At 38.1% G+C, this 21304-nt stretch overlaps 1 protein-coding gene across 2 annotated transcripts in view; it reads left to right on the top strand.

Annotated features, from left to right (window-relative positions):
- Window positions 1–21304, top strand: part of LOC140482067 (glutaminase kidney isoform, mitochondrial-like) — a 130365-nt gene that overhangs the window by 45960 nt on the left and 63101 nt on the right. For both annotated transcript variants that reach the window (XM_072578976.1, XM_072578978.1), the window contains exons 6-11: window positions 13307–13470; window positions 15027–15085; window positions 17302–17334; window positions 17415–17473; window positions 20344–20410; window positions 20697–20747. In XM_072578976.1, the coding sequence (XP_072435077.1) occupies window positions 13307–13470; window positions 15027–15085; window positions 17302–17334; window positions 17415–17473; window positions 20344–20410; window positions 20697–20747 (433 nt within the window). The remainder of the gene's footprint in view (window positions 1–13306; window positions 13471–15026; window positions 15086–17301; window positions 17335–17414; window positions 17474–20343; window positions 20411–20696; window positions 20748–21304) is intronic.

Genomic DNA, 21304 nt, shown 5'->3' with positions numbered 1-21304 from the left:
ATGAATGTACTAAATGATGCCTTTCTCTATGCCAAGCAATTTCAAATAATGTCCCTTTCCAGCCCCTTCCCCTCCCTTCTATTCCTCAGGTCGACCCTTCCTTCCAGCTACCAGTGGATTCATTCCTCCCATTGACCAACCAGGTTGTACCCTCTACCTGTGTTCACCTATTCCTATCTTACCACCTTCCCACCCCCCCAACTCCCCTCCTTCTCACCCCCCCAACTCCCCTCCTTCCCATCCAAACCTTCTCCCTCCCTTATCTGCAGCTCCCCTTAACACCCACCCCTAGCCCTGAAGAAGGGTCATACCCAAAATGTTGACTTCACCTCATGATGCTGTGTGGCTTGCTGTCTCTTTCCAGCCTCCTGCTTGTCTACCTTGGATTCCAGAATCTGCAGGGTTTTTTTTTCTCTCCAAAGCAACATTTGACTTTTGGCTTGCCCTGCATTTAAATAAAGCAGCCACTGCAGCAGTTGATGGATTATAACAGTAGCCTGAAGTGATCTTCACTGTTGAGACATAGAGCTGTCCATTGAACCTGTTGCATTCTTATGAGTTCATTAGAATGTTTCAAGCCTAGTTGAGGATGATATAGCATTTGTTGCTTTAGAGATACAACATTAGTCTCTACTGCAGCTAGCAAGATCTGCTACAGTTTTTAGGTTGCAAAATATTTAAATCCCTCGATGAGGGAAAACCATGTTTTTTTTTCTTATTTATTTTCATGAAAAATAGTGCATTGCACTGCAAACACGTTTTTCTAAAGTTTTAATGGAACCATTATATTGCACAAACGTGTATATGTATTGTAAAATGTACTATGAACTATGGTTTTTAATACTAGGCAAAAAACTAAAAGAATTGTGGATACTGGAAATCTGAAACAAAAACGGAAATTTTTGGGAAATGTCAGGAGGTTGGGCAGCATCTGGACAGAAAGCAGAATTAATATTTATAGTCCAGGAACCTTTCTTCAGAACTGCAGTTTTGCTGAGGTTTTCCAGCAACTTCTGTTTTTGTTGTGGTTTTTAATAACTAGCATAATATCTATAGATGTGTTTTATTTTGGAAAACTTAATAAAGGTATAGTGATTTTGTTTTGTGCATGGTGATAAATTGTAGACAAAAAGATTTAATAGGGAGAATGCCATTGCACAAATGAACTTGTGCAATGACTTGTTCCTTTGTGGAGGTGTTGGTGTTGGACTGGGGTGAACAGAGAAAAATCTCACAACACCAGGTTATCGTCCAAAGGTTTATTAGATTGGAAACAGGCCCTTCGGCCCAACAAGTCCACACCGACCTGCCACTAACCCAGACCCGTTGCCCTACATTTACCCCTGCCCCTAACACTACGGGCAAATTAGCATGGCCAGTTCATCTAACCTGCACATTTTTGGACTGTGGGAGGAAATCTGATCACCCGGAGGAAACCCACGTAGACACAGGGAGAATGTGCAAACTCCACACAGTCAGTTGCCGGAGGCGGGAATTGAACCCGGGTCTCTGGTGCTGTGAGGCAGCAGTGCTAACCACTGTGCCACCATGCTGCAAATGGAAGTGCTAGCTTTCAGAGTGCTGCTCCTTCGTCAGGTAGCTAGTGGAGTAGGATCTTAGGACACAGAATTTAGAGCAGAGGATCATAGTGTCATACACTGAGGCGATATTTTGAACAGTCTTAGATTTCTTAGAATGGGTTGCAGGTTTCACTTTATTAATATTTAAAACCCAGAACTTCTTTCAAGTCACATTCCTGAGATAGCTTATGGTTTTAGAACATAGAACATAGAAGAATACAGCGCAGTACAGGCCCTTCGGCCCTCGATGTTTTATTTAAAAAATGGTGAAATCTCAGCTCAGACAATGCATTAAAGGTGTGAAGTTAGAGTATTCTAATCTTGAGTCAGACTGGTTCTATTTCCAAAGTAGGAATTTATGAAATGTCAGATGGATTATAAAAAATATTGACTGCCTACAGATTCTGTGCTTTTTGACTGAAATTGAATGTATTTGCAGATACAATTCTGCAAATGCAAATTCACCCCATAGACCTTTACGTGTGTGTGTGTGTGTGTGTGTGTGTGTGTGTGTGTGTGTGTGTGTGTGTGTGTGTGTGTGTGTGAGTGTGTGAGTAAGTGCTTGCTAGTTTGGGAGAGTATATATCTGCTCTCCGACACACGCACACATGTATTGTGTCTCTCGCGCACGTGTGTGCGCTCTCTCTCGCTTTCTTCTTGTGTTGCTCTCTCTCTTGCCCCCACCCTCCCCCTCACGTGCATCCACACGTCAATGGGGTGAATTTGCATTTGCAGATACATTCTATTTTGCTCAAAAACACACAATCTGTGGGCAGTCGGTACTTTTTATAATCCATGTGACATTTTATAGATTTCTACATTGGAAATAGAGCCAGTCTGACTCAAGGTAGGCGTACATGTAAACTCTAGTCTCTCTCCTTTTAATGCATTGTCTGAGCTGAGATGTCGCCACTTTTGTTTTAGAAAACCTTTAAGTTATCTTGGGAATGTGACTTGAAAGAAGTTCTGAGATTGACATATTAATGAATTGAAATCTGCAACCCGTTCTAAAGGATGAAAGACTTAATAGCAATAAATCTAAGTTTGTTCAATATATCGCATTAGTGTATGACGCTATGATCTTTTGCTATAAATTCTGTGTCCTATGATCCTATTCCACTAACTACCTGACGAAGGAACAGTGTTCCGAAAGCTTGTACTTCCAAATAAACCTGTTGGACTATAACCTGGTATTGTGTGATTTTTAACTTTGTTCCTTTTAAATGATGGACAGCAAAAATTGCAGAGACTCTATAAATGGTATACTTGATTTTGTTTTGTTCAAAAATGTTTGTGTATATCGCACATGTTGAGAAAAATCAATCCATCAATTTTTAAACTTCTGGATTGTCAGTATTTCTTAAACATTTGTATTTAATTTTATGTAGCAACTGATCAAGACTGGAACATGCCATCAGGTGTGCTTGTCTATATTGTTTTCTGTTAAAGTTGATACATCTTCAGAGAATGTTGTTTTATGTGAACAAGCTGTAAGTCGTCAGAAGCCGGTGTTGATTTAAACCTCCAAAATCTGTGCACTCGTAATAACCTTATGGCACTAGTAGATCAGACAGTTGATACAAGATGCAGTAAACATGGATTTTGCAGATCAGACAAGTTTGAAATTACACCAAGGAATTTAAATAGTCTGGTTTACTTTTTTTCTTCTTGGTAATGTGTTTCGTGACAATGCATATTTTATACATTGAAACCTTTTGTCATTCAGAATATTGTTAATATTAATTATGTTGCAAGAATCTAATTGAATAAATTTGGTGCGAAATATACGGATGCAGAGGTCTCAGTGACACCTGATTGACTGCTGTGGCTGTTGGTTGTGAGAAAAATATCATAAATTCTGTGCATACGCACACACTCTATTGCAGCATATTTTGTGCAATTGATGGTGTGCAACTTTAATTTGATACTGACACTGCCATTTTGAAGCCTTTTGATGCCCTCTTAACCTCATACACCTGAACGTGGTTTAAAAATCAGGAAGGATTCTCCCACTGAAAGAGATCATCAACTATTTGCGGGCCAGTTGCTAGTTGACTGCTTCTGTCTATTGATTTGACTCTACAACTATTTGGTTCTTTCTATTGTGATTTCCCTTTGCAGAAATCCTTAGGCAGTGGTGTGTCAAATATTGAGGGAGCTTTTGGCTTCAAGGCTTCTACATAAGGTGTTGCTCCAAAACATGCACAAATCTGCTTCCCTATTTAGAATACAGCACAACTGAGAACTGATCAGCCTTTTCCAGCTCAACTATGCAAGGAAAAGTTACTTTTAGTGAGACACAAGTAGTTACAATTGCAGTCTTCCATTTTCACCAACAGTCTGCAACCCATCTCATTGTTACTATCATCAAGCTACCTCATATCAAACATTCTAAACAAAAGTTAACATTAAAACCTGCTGTATTACAAACTAGTGCAAACTAATTCCCTCATGCTTTCCTTTGGTAACTGTTTTGTTTGCTTTGTCTGGTCTTGTTCGTTTTGCAGAAGCTTCAGCTTGCTTGGTAGAGGTTGTTACATTTTAGTGAAGGACTGCAGATGGCATGGAGGATGGCTTACCAGGCCTGGCCTCAGTGTTCCATCCCCTCATGCAGTATTGTGGACTAATTAAGTTATTGTGAAAGGTTGTTGGGTCATAAGCCTGAAACATGAACTTTTTTTTTTCCACTGCTGCCTCACTTGCTAAGTACTTGCAGCACCTTTTTGTTTTTACTTTACAGCGTTTGCACTTTTTTTTGTATTGGCTGATGGGGAATGGAAAATCCCGGCAGTAAGGTAGGTTGGGAAGGTGAATGCTGTCATCCCTTAAGTGAACAGCAGTCCTTATACCATTTGACTCCCCCTTAGCTGTGCTGTTAATCAAATGAAGGACAGCTTGCAGTGTTCTGGTGACATCTGGAAGTCACTTTGTTTTCATCATAGCTACAGATATACTTGCAATCTCAGCTTGCACTCTAGCTCCCAAATGTTGAGTGTCTTCTGCGTATGATGCAATACTACTGTTAGATGTGACATCATGGTTGAGTCCACAAATGTGCTAATGGAGTTGACCACATCACATCCACACTGGGAAGGATGGCTCAAAAATCTGTGGAAATCCTCATGTAAAGTTGGTCCTGGACTACACCATGCTTTATGACATTACATACAAGATTTTTGGTAGGGCTCTCAATGCACCAAACCTTTTATTGAACATATCTGCCTCCTTCTGTAGTCTACCCTCCTACGTCCTCCTGAGTCAACTGCAGCAAAACATATGTGTGATCTGTGCAGATTTTCTTTTCAAGGATAGTGCAGAATAAGTACAGGCCCTTTAGTCCACCAAGCCTGTGCTGACACATAACCTCTTTGTAAACTTAAAACTTTTTGCCTCAGTTTGAGCTGTATCCCCTTATTCCCTGCCTGTTCATGTATCTGTCATGACATCTGTTAAACATTGATATTGTATCTGCTTTTGCCACCTCTGGCAGTGCTTTCCTGGCACTTAGCATTCTCTGTGTTTATAAAGGAAAACATGCCTCTCATGTCTTTTTAGACTTTTACCTTTTTACATGTGTCCCCTAGTAATTGACATTTCTACCCTGGGGGAAAGAAAATCTCCAACTTTCCATTCTATCCATGCCTCTTGTAAATGTATATCAGGTTGTCCCTCAGTGTCCCACATTCAAGTTTGTGCTGTTGTTTAAATTACCCGCAGTATCTGATCTTATGAATTGAGTTACATTGTTTTCTTCACTTTTTTAAAACAAAGGAGCTAATGTAAGGCATTCAGCTCATCGAGTCTACTCTGCCATTCAAGATCACAGTTAATCTCATAATGCTCACTCCACTTTACTACTTTTTCCCCATAACCATTGACTCCTTTGCTAATTTAAAAGTTTGTCATCTTGGCTTTTAATGTTCTTAACAATCCAGCCTCTAAAACCCTCTGGTTTATTTTTTAAAAAACTATAGATTCAGTCTAAGAAGAAATTCCACCTCATGTCTGCTTTATATGGGTAGTCCTTATTTTGAGATTATGCTCTCTGATGCTAGATTTTGCTACAAGGCGATACAACCTTTTTACATCTGCCCTGTCAAATCCCCGAAGAATCTTGTATGTTTCAATTAGGTTATCCCTCATTCTTGTACACGTCAATGTGTACCAGCCAAACTACTTAATCTTGCCTAATGAGGCAGTCTTTCTAAACTTGGGAACAGCCTAGTAGTGGATCTTCTCTGGAGTGCCTCCAATGTTAGTAATGGTTCCTTAGGTAAGGGCTGCAAAACTGTTCTTAATATTCCGGCTGTGGTGTGATTAGTGCCTTGTACAGTTTTAGTACAACCTCTCTATTTTTATACTCTATACCCTTTTGAAATAAAGGCAAATACTCTATTTCTACTTTTATATTCTGTTTGCTTTCTGTGTTGCTCACTGAACTGGAATGCTAGCATTTTTGCGTTTTGTGTGAGGACTCCCAAATCACTTTGTGCTGTTGGTTTCTGCAGTCTTTCTCTATTTAAGTAATATTAATTTCCTCTATTCCTGCCAAAGTGGATAACCTTACATTTTCCAACATGCTAACAATCTGTTAAGTTTTTACCCACACATGTAACCTTTCTTTATCTCTCTACAGACTGTCATCTTCGCCACTTATCTTCCTATCTATTTTTGTAATCTGCAAACATGACGATAGACCACTTACTTTCCTCATCCAAGCCATCAATATATATTGTAAATAATTGTGCTTCCAGCACTGATCCCTGTAGCACTCCACTAGTTTCAGATTATTAGCCTGAAAATACTTTATCCCAATACTTTGTCTTCTATTAGAAATCTGATGCTTAATCCATTCTAACTTTACTACCTCCAACACCAAAGACTCTTATCTCAGTCGCCTAATGTGTGGCATTTCATCAAAAGCCTTCTAAAAATACAAATGTATCACATCCACTGCTTCCCCTTTATCCTACTTGTTACCTTCTCATGGAATTCTAGTAAATGTGTTAGGAACAATTTCCTCTTGAAGTCATTCCTGCTGTGCTTGATCGTTGATATTTGAGTGTTCAGCAATTTCCTTTCTAATATAGACTTCTAACATTTTCCAAATTTTCTTTTCAATTAAAGGTGTTAAATTGGCAATTGTTTTTTGGAATGCTATTAGTGTCGTCTTCTATGAAGACTGATGTCAATTTTTTTTTAACTCATCTGCTGTTTTCTGATTCCCCATTACTGTTTCCCCTGTCTCATTCTCTAAGAGGCCTATGATCATATTGGCTACTCTCTTCCTTTTTATGTACTTTAAGAAGCTGTTAGCCTTGATATTACTTGCAAGTTTACCCCTAAACTTTATCTTCTCCTTTTAATTTTTTTTTGGTGTCTTTCATTTGTTTTTGAGAGGAGATGATGATGATTTAGTGGTATTATCATTGGACTGTTAACCCAGAGTCCCAGGTAATGTTCTGAGGACCTGGTTCACTTCCCACCATGGCAGGTGGTGAATTTGAATTCAGTAAACATCTGGAATGAAAAGTCTAATAGTGACCATGAATCCATTGTTGATTGTTGGAAAACCGATCTGGTTCACTAATGTCCTTCAGGGAAGGAAACTGCCTTACTTGGTTTGGCCTACATGTGACTCAAGACCATAGCAATTGACTCTTAACTGCCCTTTTGGCAATTAGGGATGGGCAATAAATGTTGGCCTAGCCAGTGACTCTCATCCAATGAGTGAATTTAAGAAAACCTTTCCCAGTCCTCTACTTCGCACTATTCTTGGCAGTGTTTTTGTCTTTAGAATTTGATGCTATTCTTTGTTTCCCTAATTAACCATGGTTGGCTAACCTCCTTCCTAGAATCATCCTTTCTCTCATTTGCTACAGAGAATGCGAGAAAGTGCTTGTTCAGAGGAATTGAGGACATCTGTTCTTAGTGTCAATGAATTGGTGTATATAAGGTGATAACATTTGTTCACTTTTGGAATGTGTGGCAGTACGTGGGAGGTGCACATTTCACAATAGGATGCAGAATAACTTCTGGATTATATCAAAGACTGTTAACAAAACTCATACTTAATAGGAAAATAACTTGTAATTTAATAAACTGAGTAGAATATGTACAGAATAGAATAATCCTGATACATTTTCTTGTATACCACACTGAACAGATTTGAACTCGTGAAGCTCAGGTCTCTCATCTTGATTATGCTGGAATGTGAATGTCTCACTACCCTTACTCTTTTCCATCTCAATTATGCAAGGAAAAGTTTTTCTTTTAGTGAGATACAAGTAGTTACAATTGCAGATTTCCATTCACCAACTGTCTGCAACCCATCTCACTTACTGCCATCAAGGGTGGGAAAAAATGGAATAGTAAGGAAATTGGAGGATGTTTGTGTGTGAGAGAGAGAAAACATTCTTCTATCAATTACATTCACTGACTGAAGGATTCAAGGGAGAGACCGAGACAGACAGAGAGAGAGAGAGAGAAAGAGGACAGAAGCTGTTGGAAAATTAACCTTAATGTTCTGATTTGAGTGAACACTGGCTTCTCATGGATTTTATGTTTGTGTGCTGTTCCTGGGAGCTCGAGATCTGGAAGTGTTATGAACTTACTTTGCATTCTGGGAATCTAAGATGTTTTTAAAAGAAACAGCCATTTTGTAGGACAATGATACTGAACATGTTAGCTGAGCAAGGTTACCACATGACCTTTTCACCAGTGTCTCGTTATGATGTACTAGCCAAAGCAAATTGACCATTTGGCCTGGCTGGATCAAGGTTTCCTACTTTGATGTGCATATAGCTTAATTAGTCAAATGTACACAGACCTGTCAGTGAGTTTCTCTTCCTATGCAAACTTTTGCCATTTTATTGCTGCTCGTCTGATTAAGGACATGTGTTTTTGTAATTTTAATACCAAATTCTGTACAAGGACAGCTTGTTTGCAGCAACAAGGGGAGTAGCCTGAGAGAGCTTTTAGGGGTAAGAGCTGGTATAACGCTACTCTGCTAATGGTTTTAGAATGTTAGCTCAAGCCTGGCTTGTAGGTATCTATGTTATAGTGTAACATTGATGCCATAGATAAGCATAATAATTTAAACTAAACTGTCTGTAAGAGTTTCCTATTCCAGACTGCCACAGAGTACAATCTCCAGGACCAACCAAGAGAGGCTACAGGTAGAGTCCATCAGGGATTCCCTGAGCTATCTCGAATAGGTTCTTTAACAGTAAGCTCTGCTGTCTCTGGTAATGCACTGCTTTTGGCCAATGAGAGGAAGAGAGATCTCTACCAGTGAGTTGTGATGTGGCTGGTATTGTGTACACAGCTGGCAGGTATTCTGGAGTGGCTTCCAGCATTGGAAGGGTTTATGTAAGGCTGTGGTAGAGCATATGAATTTTTGGCATGTGTCTAAATTGTTGCTGGCTATGTGGTGAATTAAGCATAGCATAACTGGGCCAGTTTGTAAGATATGGCATTTGAATATGCATTTACTAAACATCTTCACTCATGGGGACATTAAACGTATGGTATTGTATCCAAAATCTGTGTTCGACTTTTGCTCTTGACTTCCAGGAATGTCTGCTTTCACTACCTTTTGTGCATCTGTCTGGAGAGGTGCCTATGGATACAGGAGATTCCTCCTATTTTTCACATAAATCATCAAAGTTTCCAGTGTAGCATCTGAAAATCTTGAGTTCACTTGTTTTAAGTTGTTATTACTCTTCATTTCATCCTAAGTTAGATTTGTTACTGTTAACAATTTTAGGCACTTGAAGTGTTCCTGTCTGATTTTTAAAGTGTTCCTCTTGTTTAAGAATGTGACTTTAAGGGATTCTGAGAAGGTGTGATTTTGTGCCCTAGCTTTGATCATGGCAATGTTACTATTGCTACACATAGCAATCGTTCTAGTGGACAGGCAACATTGCGTGCATTTCAGTCAATAGACCTCGGATAATCATGCTTTTGTATTCTATGTGCTTGATCTTAGCATCTATTCTACTTAAATTTGTCTTTGCATGTGATCTCCTTGTTTTTCAAATCAGTGCATTCCTTCAAGTATTTTTAGATACTACATTGGTTAAATGTGTTTTCTTCATTGTCGTGTCAAAATGTTATATTCCATTGCATCAGTTTAGTGTTCATTTGTAGTGTACCAAGGGCTTTTATAACTGCTTTGCAGTAGATTTACCTTTGCTTAAAGTAATTTTCAGGGGACTAATGACTAGGATTTGTGTGCTTGCTCTCAAAAGTACCGATTTAGAAGTCTCACTTCCATGAAATAAAGAAGCAACTTGGTCTGCAATATTTTATACATTTAAAACATCTTTTAAGTTTCAAAATGTATTAACTGGCTCTGAACAGGTTGAGAAGCGAGTGTGATTGAGTGGATTTTGAAGTACTTGCAATGAGTTTCAACATAGCTGTGGGGCATTAAAATACCTATAATTGGTCTGAGTGGAGGTTATGCAATGACTACATTTCAAGAGGACACATTAAAGACAAAGATGGTGAATTTGTGAAATCCTCCAGCACAGTGGCTATCAAAGCAGATTTTCTGGGATATAGACCAGTATTTTGAAAATATGTTGGAGGGTAGAGAGTAATGGATATAACAAAGGTGTGCTTGTGCTCCCTGAAATTTGTGTAGTGGCCAGGAAGTTGGATGTGTGTTAGATGAATCAAGTCAATGGAGTGAAAGGGTCAAGTGAGGTTTAGCAGCAGTAAGAGCATATGTCTCATGGTGCTGGGTAAAATGGAAATAGTTTATCACTGAATGCTCTGGATTAACGAGGACACAATTTATGTATTACTGGGCTTCATTCAAGAAAAGAAAAATGAATGAAATGAGTGCCAGTGACTTCTGATTTTGGTAGATGCCAAGTCTTGCCGGTGTTGAACTGGGGAAAATAATAATTTCTTTGCGACAAGTTCAGTAGACAGCAACGATTGTTGGGTCAAGGGTGATAAAGTAGAATTTAATGCAACTGATGTCTATGACAGAAATTAGTATCCCTAACAGGAAATAACGTAGGCATATAAAAAAGGCAGCATATTAATCATGAGCAATTGTAATCTTGGAGAGTGGGATGGGTTAGACTGGAAGAGGTAGCTATCAACTAGAATCAATAGTGTATTTGTGACTATATTCCTAGAACAATATACCCCACCAAGGGTCAGGTTATTTTGAATCTGATGATGTATGATCAGGTAGTTTAATAAATGATGTTGGTGTAAAAGATTCCCTAGCAAACAGGGACCATAACAGTATAGAAATTTAACATTTGGTTTAAGAGGGAGGAACTTGGGTCATAAACAATTGTATCTGTACTAAGCTTAAATAAAGGTAATAATCATGGAAGTTAAGGGTAGCATCAAATAAAAAGAAAACATAGACAATGTGGCAAAAGTTAGTGCTAAGCCAGAGGATTGGGAAAGTTTTATAAAACAAAAAAACACCAAAATGACAGGAAACAAACTTTTGAGTCTATGCTTGCAAGTAATTTCAAGATGTACAGGGAGTATTTATTTAAACATATGTAAAGAAAGATAGAAGTCACAGTGAACATAGGCCCCTGAGAGAACAAGGCCAGTGAAATGATAGGGAACCAGAAAATGGAAGAGGAGTTGAATAACCATTTTGCATCAGTCTTCACAGCAGAAAACATTAATAGAATTGCACAATTCCAAAATAATCAGGGGGAAAAAGGAGGAGAGCAAAAAAACAGTTACTTTTATTCGTTCATGGAATGAGGGTGTTGACTGGGCCAGCATTTATTGCCCATCCCAGAGGGCAGTTTAGAGACAACCACATTGTTGTGGATCTGGAGTCATGTAGACCAGACCAGGTAAGGTCCTCCCAAAAGTATGTTAGTGAACCAAATAGGTTTTTCTGACAATTGACAATGGCTTCGTGGTCCTCATTAGACTCTTAATTACACGTGTATGATCTGTATATGTCAGTTGTTATCAGTAGTGAAGAAGTGTTAGGGGAATTAATGGGGTCAATGGATACACTGAAAGTAATCTTCCAGAAATCCTTAGGTTCCGGAAAACTCCGAGAGAATTTGAAAGTCTTATATTTGGAAAAAGAAAGGAGACCAAAAAAGAGTAACTGTAGGCCTGTTACCTTAAAACCTGTTATTGGGAAATTAAGTCTATTGTAAAGGATGTAATAGCAGAGCCTTCAGAAATCTATATAATCAATCAAAGTCAGCATGGCTTCATGAAGGGAAATCAAGCCTGAAAACTTTGCCAGAGTTCTTTGCGGAGCTAATGAGCAGGATAGATAAAGGGGAAACAGCAGATGCAATAAATTTGTATTTTCAGGGAAGTGTTTAATAAGATGCCACACATTAGACGCTTTAATAAGATAAAAGCACATGTGTTAGAGGTGGTATATTAGCATGGCTATAGGTTGGTTAACTATGAGAAGAGGCAGGTCACTTTAAGGATGGCAGTCTGTAGTAGTGGATGTATATAATTATTATATATAAAATGTAAATATTAATGACTTGAGATGAGGAGTATGTGTATATACTGTACCAAGTCTGCGCGTGACACAAAATTAGATGTAATGATACGTGGTGAGGATGACGTGAAGAGTCGGCAGAAGTATATAGACTGGTTAATTTTGTAGACAAAACCTTCACAGATGGAATATAATGTGGGAAAATGTGATGTTATTCACTGACCAGAAAAATAAGGGAGCTGAATATTAGTTAAATGGATAAACACTGCAGAAAGCTGTAGACCACAAGCAATTGGGAATTCTCTCATATAAAACTCCAAAGAACTAATAACCTGGCTCCGTGTGCAATATGGAAGGCAAATAGAATGTTTGCCTTTATTTCATAGGGAATGGAGTGTAAAAATAGGGAGGTATTGCCAAAACTGTACAAGCACTAGTCATACCACAGCTGGAATACTGTGAACAGTTTTTGGGTGCTTATCCAAGGAAGAATTCTAGCTTTGGAGGTAGTACAGAGAAGGTTCACTAGGCAGTTCCCAATTATGGAATACTATCTTAGGAGGAAAGATTGTGTAGGTTGACTAGTGCACATTACAATTTTGAAGAATGAGCAGTGACCTTACTGAAGCATACAAGATTCTTTGTCTTTTGGTAGATTAGACATAGGTTATTCTTCTTGTGGTGTAATTGAGGTTCAGAGGGCATATTCCTAGAATTGGTTTTAAGGCACATTTAAGACAAAGGTTGAGAATAATGAGTCTGTGGAATCTTTTACCACAGTGGGTTGTCGAGGCTGGGTTGTTCATTGTATTCAAGGTTGAGAGATGCAGACAGATTTTAAATCCGAAAGGGCGTTGAAATTCAGGGAAAAGGCAGAAAAGTGGGGCTTGATCTAATTGAATAATGGAAAAGGTTTAATGCTCTGGTTGGTCTGCTTCTATTTTTATGTGTTATGGTCTTATGGGCAACAAAGGCAAAAATGGGTTGTAATTAAGTCATCAACATTCCAAAGAGTTTACTTCCAAAATATTGTAATGATTGTAATTCATATATTTGTTTGGAGAGCTTTATATATTTATGCTATATTCATATTGGTTGTTATAACATTTATATTGTTCAGTGAGAATTTGATTGGGAATAGTTTATTGATATGGAGCAAACAGCTTAGTCGTCGGAAATGCTTCTTGATCATATTTGTTCTCTTGTTTTGTGGCATTGAATTGTTGTGTAATTATATAAAACTTTATTATTCTAGGCACTCGGTTGGAGACACCAAAGTTCCTTTTTGTCTTCAGTCCTGTGTGAAACCATTAAAATATGCAGTTTCTGTTCATGACCTTGGGACAGATTACGTTCACAAATATGTTGGTAAAGAACCCAGTGGATTACGGTTCAACAAACTGTTCCTAAATGAAGAAGGTAGAATTTATTTTTTTTCGGCAAAACGTAAATCTTTTTGATAGAATGAAGTTGAAACATAAAAATCATGAAAATCTCTGGTAGATGTTTTAACTGATTAAGTCTAGACAGTCAGAATTAAAATTGATGTAATACTTGTCAGTGTCTGCTGTATTGATTTAAACCTATGGAGTTGTGACATACTTCATATGTAGCATCTATTCAGCAGTTTTTTTAGATTCGATCACTTAGTGTGGAAACAGGCCCTTCAGCCCAACAAGTCCACACCGACCCACCAAAGCATAGCCCACCCAGACCCATTCCCCTACATTTACCCCTTCATCTAACACGACGGGCAATTTAACATGGCCAATTCCCCTAACATGCACATTTTTGGATTGTGGGAGGAAACCGGAGCACCCGAAGGAAACCCACGCAGACACCAGGAGAATGTGCAAACTCCACACAGAGTCGCCTGAGGTGGGAACTGAACTTGGGTCTCTGGCGCTGTGAGGCAACAGTGCTAACCACTGTGCTGCCCATAGATCTGGATCTTCCTAGGAATTATTAAAATTAAATTGTTAATGTCATTAACATTTTTAGCTATTTGCACTTTTAGTTGTGCACTGGTGTATATTTCATTAATGTATCAAATGATTGAATTTGAATGATAGCCTCTATTTTGCATCCAAGTATTTTGAAAGGGAAAAAGTAATGCCAGCCTCTGGAGTTTGTGTTTCTATCACAAAGTCAAATATTCCTATGAAATTTTAGAATGCAGTGACCTATGAGAATTTTTTTTAGGCTTTTCAAATATTGTTGCTCTAATAATATCATAGAATCCCTACAGTGTGGAAACAGGCCATTTGGCCCAACAAGTCCATGTCAACCCTCCGAAGAGTAACTCATCCAGACCCATTTCTAGTACACTATATTTACCCCTGACTAATGTATCTAACCTACATATCCCTGAACATTAAGGGAATTTAGCATAGCCAGTTCACCTAACCTGCACATCTTTGGATTGTGGAAGGAAAGCAGAGCATGCAGAGGAAGCCCATGCAGACAAGGGGAGAGTGTGCAAACTCCACGCAGGTAGTTGCCTGAGGCTGGAATTGAACCTGGGTTTCTGGCGCTGAGTGACAGCAGAGCTAGCCACTGTGCTGCCAAAATTCATGGAATTTTGGTAACCGATTGTTTTATGTACAGCATAAATAAATAATTCCATATATGTAAATAAATTATTTTGGCCTTTGATGCTTTTGATTGCAAACTTTTAATTTAATTAGTTTTTCTCAAAAAAAAGTTATGAATTAGAATCTACAAGTTTTTGTAGCATTGTATTCTGTCTCTTTTCACTTCCTCCATTTTGATATCTCCGTTCACCTTGTTCAACACCATAAAGGTGCATGAAATAAAATGTAATGAAATTAAGATGTTTAAATTCAGTAGTAGATAACAAAGTAATGTTTTCTAAATTTATTAGTTCAGCTATTGTATTCTCACAACTGTTGGAACAGAAATTGTTGTTCTGTCACTGAATAAATTCTGCATTTTAAATTTTTTTTAATTTTCAGATAAACCTCATAATCCTATGGTAAATGCTGGGGCTATTGTGGTAACATCCCTTATTAAGGTATGATGTGTGTCATTATTCCTTTTGAATACATTATTTGTATTCAAATATGCAATATATAATTGGTGTATTTCATTAGAAACGTATCACACAGGTGGAGTTACTTGCTTCTTTATGAATATAAAAATTTGGAAACAGGAGTAGGCCTTTTAGCCCCTTGTGCCTGTTTCAACATTCATTGAGATAATGGCTGATCTGTGTCCTAACTTCTTATATCTGCCTTGTGTTTGTAACCCTTAAGTTACAAGAATGAAAAGACCTGAGTCCAATCATTTAATTGTTGCCCTATTATTTTAAGCAGTGGTTTGCTGATCTTGAGTTCTCAATGAGCAATGGTTGACTAAAGCAGGTTTCTGTGATTGAGAGAGAGGAGCTTCTTATTCTTGTAATCAGTTTGTTGCTTTCTTTTTTTGCTCAAAAGCTGCTGTTGATATTCCATTCCTTTGTAGATTTTGGTGTTATTCTTTTTTCCATTTCAAGCTGAATAGTTGTAGGCGATTTTTTTCATCTCTCAATATGTGCAGTTATCCTGCAAGTGTGAATAAAACCGGAGATGCACATTTTGATGTCTTACTGAGTTTCAGGTCCTCTTGATTAAAATGGCAATTCTGAGGCTGCTGATTTTGTATTCTCCCTGTGGATTGTCTAGGCTTATTGGGTGATTATAAACAGCTAATTTAATTCAGCAGTGTGTTTCCTTTGAGAGATATTTGGCTGATGAAAGTCAAATGATTAAAGTTGATGGTTCCTTTTCATTACTATCATAATACTGACATTAATTTGTGTATAAAATAATGAGTTTAATTAAAATGAATTGTATTTGCTAAATAAATAGCTCCTATTCCCCATCATAATTCTCAATTAGCTTATTCTCATTTGTGATCCTCCCCATATATAGATCTTGTAACTTTAACAAATTTGCAGATCATTTCCAAAACACCTATATCCAGCCTGTTAATTAAGTTGAGGCAGTTGCTGCGTACCTACAGAATACAATTTGTCTTCAGTTATATTCACAGCCTGTAATATTTTTATACCTTGTAGAATGCCCTGTTTTATTACAACAGCATCCCAGTTTGAGTTCTGTATTGTGATTTACCCTATTATGAGGTATATTTATCAAAGGCTTTCTAATAGTCCAAATAAAGTTTGTGCTGAGCTAGCCTCAACTACCAATCTAGTAAATTCTTCCAAACTGTCTAATTAGTGAGTCATGAACTTTTTTCTCCCTAGAAGCTATTTTTTCTGTATGTGATGACTCCATTCTCTATCCAGGTAATCATGGGCAACCCATCTTATGATCTGTATCAATATTTGTGTTTAATTGATGTCAAACCAATGGGCCAACAGTTTCCTGGTTCTGACTCACCTTATTTGAAAATCAGAACCAAATGACATCTTTTCAGTCCAAGGAGACAATCTAACTTGAGCAAGCCACATAAAGATGGGCAAAGCACTTGCAAATGACCTCCTTGATTATTTTTGAGTATTCTTAGGTGGAGTATTCTTATCTGACTAAATCTGTTTTTGACTCCAAATCATACGTAAGATGCCTCAGCTTCTGTCTAATATTTTTAGTTTTCGTTAAATCTGAGGCAGGTGTTGCCGAAGCATCAAGCTGTTTTTTGCATTTTCTAGTGTTCCAATCAGAATAATGATAGATGTCAAATCTGTATAATTAAAGCTGTTCCAAACCCAATAGTTTCAGTCATTTGAGTAGGCTTTTGTGTTGATTCACCTCCATTAACTGAATCGCATAGTTGACCCCTCATCCAAATCCATTGTGGAAAACTTAAAGGCTATTATCATCAAATCTAGCATAATCCAGCTGTGAAGACACATTGTTTGGGGTTCCTTTTATGGCTTAACTAGAATGTTGATATAAGTGGGCGATGTGACATTGAGAGATGATATGAGTTTTGTTCTGGATATTTCTAACCCAACTTGCCCAGCTGTTTTAAAATCTGACAGGTCATTTTTTTAAAAACAAAATAATATAGTTTTTAAGAAGAGACTCTCTCCATGCCTTTGGGCATGACAGTATGCTAAAAGCAATAAATGCTACTAATTATTATTAACTAGATTCAGAGGTTTGCTTTTGACTGAAATACATAGACCTAATTGTATGAAGCTTTTTATAGAAAAAGCTTAGCACATTTGTAGATAATTCTCAGACTTGAAGATTATTTAAGTAATGTCTCTGTTTTTCCTTGTAGCAAGGAGTAAGCAATGCTGAGAAATTTGATTATGTAAGTACAGTGCTTAACTCAGATTTTCTTAAGGAAGGTTCTAAAAGTGAATGTTTTCTGAAAATAGTGTTATTTCACAGGTCACACAGTTCTTGAATCGTATGGCTGGCAATGAATATGTTGGCTTTAATAATGCAACGTGAGTAACATTTTTAGTTTCTTTTCTCCTCCTGTTCAGTCTTTTCTCTCTCCTTCTCCACTCACCTCTTCAAATAAATACATATAGTTGCTTGGTGTCCTTCCCCAGAATAACATGGTTTAAAAAATTGCCCAAAATATTCAAATATATTGTTTATAAAAATACAAATGCTTAAGTTCGCATCCTGCCAAGAGGAATGGTATAAATAAAATAAAACCCCTTCCTGTCATTCAGCAGACTGATTAAAACCTGTATCTAAACAAATGATGCTGTGGACTTCTATTAAACAAGCAGGGTTACTTGTGTTTCGGAAAGGATTGTCTTTAAAACATGAGAAATTGGCAGCATGCTGAGAATCCAGTGCTCCAACAACTGACTTGTGCGTTTCATTGCTGTCTATTTAAGCTATGTGTACGCAATTCCTCAGCAGAGGCAGGTGGTCAATTGATATAGGTGGAATCTTCCCAATCTCTGAATGTTGTGGGCTGTGGCGGAAAAGCCAGAAAAGTTGGGTGAGACATCGAACAAGAAGCTTCTCTTCGTTGGTAGGAAAAGATCATTCTCCAAACACGTGTTGAAGGAAGAGTCTGGGTTCTTGCTAGTGACTGGTGAGGGGTCTATTTGGTATATATTAACATTTCATTATTAGTTAACCATACATCAATAATATACAGTTTCCCATTCTCCCACCTACCAGATAGAAATTCAACACCAAGAATTCCCACCATGAAACTCCCAGTGGTTACTTGATGATATCCTGCATGCTCCTCTAAATGTTCATCAGGGACCAGTGCTGCTGGGATGTTATTGTGGAAACAAGAGGCAGCGTTGTGGAATGCTGTGGGGATTGTAGATGTGGAAGAGGTGGGTCATGGATAGTCAGCAATACCTTGGCTTCTGTGGTGGCAGTGGGGTAAGCAGTGCTCTACTATATTTAGGCAATAGACAATAGACAATAGATGCAGGAGTAGGCCATTCAGCCCTTCGAGCCTGCACCGCCATTCAATATGATCATATTTGTCATATTTTATCTGAAATGCTTGAGGTGGGGGTTGAGTTCCAAGTTTTTGTAGCTTGCAGTTGGTGTAGGAGCTGGTCACTTCACACCTTAGACTATAAAACATCAGATAGTACTAAGGATGGTTTGGCTCTGTACTTTGTGTGTGGTTGCAGTTAGACAGACAGCTGATATTGAAAAATTAGCATATTTGCAAATGTGGTAACATACATAATGTGTCACCCCTGCCACCAATGAACCCTTACAAAGTCGCCATCTTTCTTTCTCTCCCATCAGATCTCAATGTAGTCCTGGGAGCTGCAGCCAGGATGGAGGGAACCTGCAATACTTTTGAGCTGCTGGTTTTAGAGTTTTGGTTAGGCAACCCTGGGGACATTGGTCTAGAGGACCAAGGCTTACAAAGTGTTTCTTCTCTGGAGACAAGTGCACCCTTCTCAGTTTGACCTCCCACAGGACTAAAGGTGGCAAAGTAGAAGGGAAAACCTGGTCAACTCCGGAATGTCCTGCAAATAGGTCTCTAGGGGTTCTATATATGGCAGTTCCTCAGTCTGGGTGCCCACTCTTATTAAACTTTCTCCTCATGAAGAAAGGGCTTCTGAATTGCGATTAAGATTCCGCTTTCCACCATGCTTGGTGCTGAGCCCCAGTAGATCAAGTAATGGAGTACAGGTCTTTGCATATACAGAACAACCCCAATCATCCGAACGAGACGTGCAGGGAGTACTTTGTTTGGATAACTCATTGTTCGGATAACTGAAGGTTTTTACAGGATTTTGAGATCTTGTTTGGATAATCTGAAATTCGGATAATTGACGTTTGAATAACCAAGGTTGTTCTGTATGCCAGTAGATTCTTAAGACTCAACAACTCTCACCTATTGCATGCAGCATCACTCCCCCCTCATTTTTACCTACTGAATTTCCCCACATTGCTAATCCCTGCTGGCCTCTGTGCTGCCAACAGATATATAAGACTGGCTCTCCATGACAGCTACCAATCTGTCCAATCAAGTAGCAGGATCCCAATAGTATTGCTTCAGTGCTAACCTTTGTATCGTGTTGTCCATTGCTCTGACAAGCCTGTCTGCTTGAGCATGTCAATGTAGTCTTGAATTGCTGATGCCATAAGGGTCCTCTCCTGCCTGGGGCTCATCAGGTATCTGATCTCTGGCAGTCTTCAAAGTGCCACCAATCTGGGCATTCTTTCAAGAAATGGAGATGTGCTTACCAGCACTTGCTGTTAATTCTAAATTAACTACTTTTCCTGCTAAGGTGTTAGTAGATGAGCTGGTAGTAGTGCAAAAAGCAACTTTGCCAATGCATCGTGTGAGGTATGTGTGCCTTCTTCCTCAGGGAAGAGGAATGTCTTGCTGGGCTGGTCTCTGATTATGGGGACCATGTTAATGCTGGTCATAACTAAATGAGATAAGAGTCTGCATCGTGAACATTGCTGGAACAGCTCTTCCAGGTAAGAGGTAGACTTGGTCATTTGAACATAAGGCACTTTGTAGGAAATGTATGGTTGTGGGTCAGCAGGTGAGAAGCAATTACATTTCCCCTTTTCCCTTTCACTATCATTCCTCTCATGGCAATGAGGCATAGCTTTTGAGTTTCTGAACTCCTCAAAATATTATTGATTTTATCCTGTTGCATTCAATAATGGTCTCATCAGCTGATTAACTTAAGAAAAGTTGCCCTATTTTTATGCTCCATGAAATCCAGCTCTTTTTTTAATGTAAAGCCTTGGCAGCTTGTGAAGTGTGCTGAAGGGATAAGTATGTTCTAGACTAATCAGGTACATTACCTTTTAAGCTTTTAATTAACTATATCTGACACAATGTTACTGTTTTTAGATTTCAGTCTGAAAGAGAATCAGGAGACAGAAATTTTGCTATAGGATACTACCTCAAGGAGAAGAAGGTTTGTAGAGTCACTTGGATATTTTAAGTACTTAAGTGTATGTATATAGTTACATAAATTTATTCTCTTGAATGGTGCTATACTGCTTTAATGCTACATGTGCTTGTCATTTCAGTATAAGTTCATTTTTCTACATTTCTGGTTACTGAAATAAGTAGTGCAATTTAGCAGTGATTATGGGAGTTTTTGTTCACAAACTAGCAAATCCTACTATCTTCCATTCATTTCCACAAAAGGGCAAACCTTCTTGAATGGCGAAAACCTAACTCTTCTATAAATTTTTTAGTGTTTTCCAGAAGGAAGTGACATGACTGGTGTTCTAGATTTCTATTTCCAAGTGAGTGACTTTATTCTAAAACAAGTATATCAAAATATGTTGATTAGCATTCAAATATATACAGTAGAGTTGAGTACTTTGCAAAGAAGTAAATGTTTGCTTTTTTATTTGGATTGATGTATGCAAGCCTATTACGTACTAAAATGTCCCCTTCTGTTCAAAACAAAATATGCAATTGGTGTCAGGTATCAAAAATCAAGTCAACTGTTTGGAAGTACCAAAAATGTGACCCTTCATGTGCCAAAACCAGTATGAATAAAATTATTGGAGAAGATTTTGAACATAAGGATTCTGTTCCTGCATCTGTGTAGTTTTGGTTGTGAATATTTGTATGAAGTACTGGCCAGCATTATCTAAAAGCAGTATTGGCATCGTAATGTGATCAACATTCTGCAAAAAAAGCTTACATTTATATTCAACCATTCACAACCTTGGGTCATCCCACAGTGCTTTATAGCTCTTGAAGTATAGTCACTGTCACAACAGAGGAAACACTGTAAAGCCCACAAAGAGCAATGCAATAATGACCATTTTTGTTACTGATGTGGCTTGAGGTC

This window comes from Chiloscyllium punctatum, chromosome 10, assembly GCF_047496795.1.
Source record: "Chiloscyllium punctatum isolate Juve2018m chromosome 10, sChiPun1.3, whole genome shotgun sequence".
Lineage (NCBI taxonomy): Eukaryota > Metazoa > Chordata > Chondrichthyes > Orectolobiformes > Hemiscylliidae > Chiloscyllium > Chiloscyllium punctatum.
This window is presented reverse-complemented; position numbering and strand designations above follow the sequence as displayed.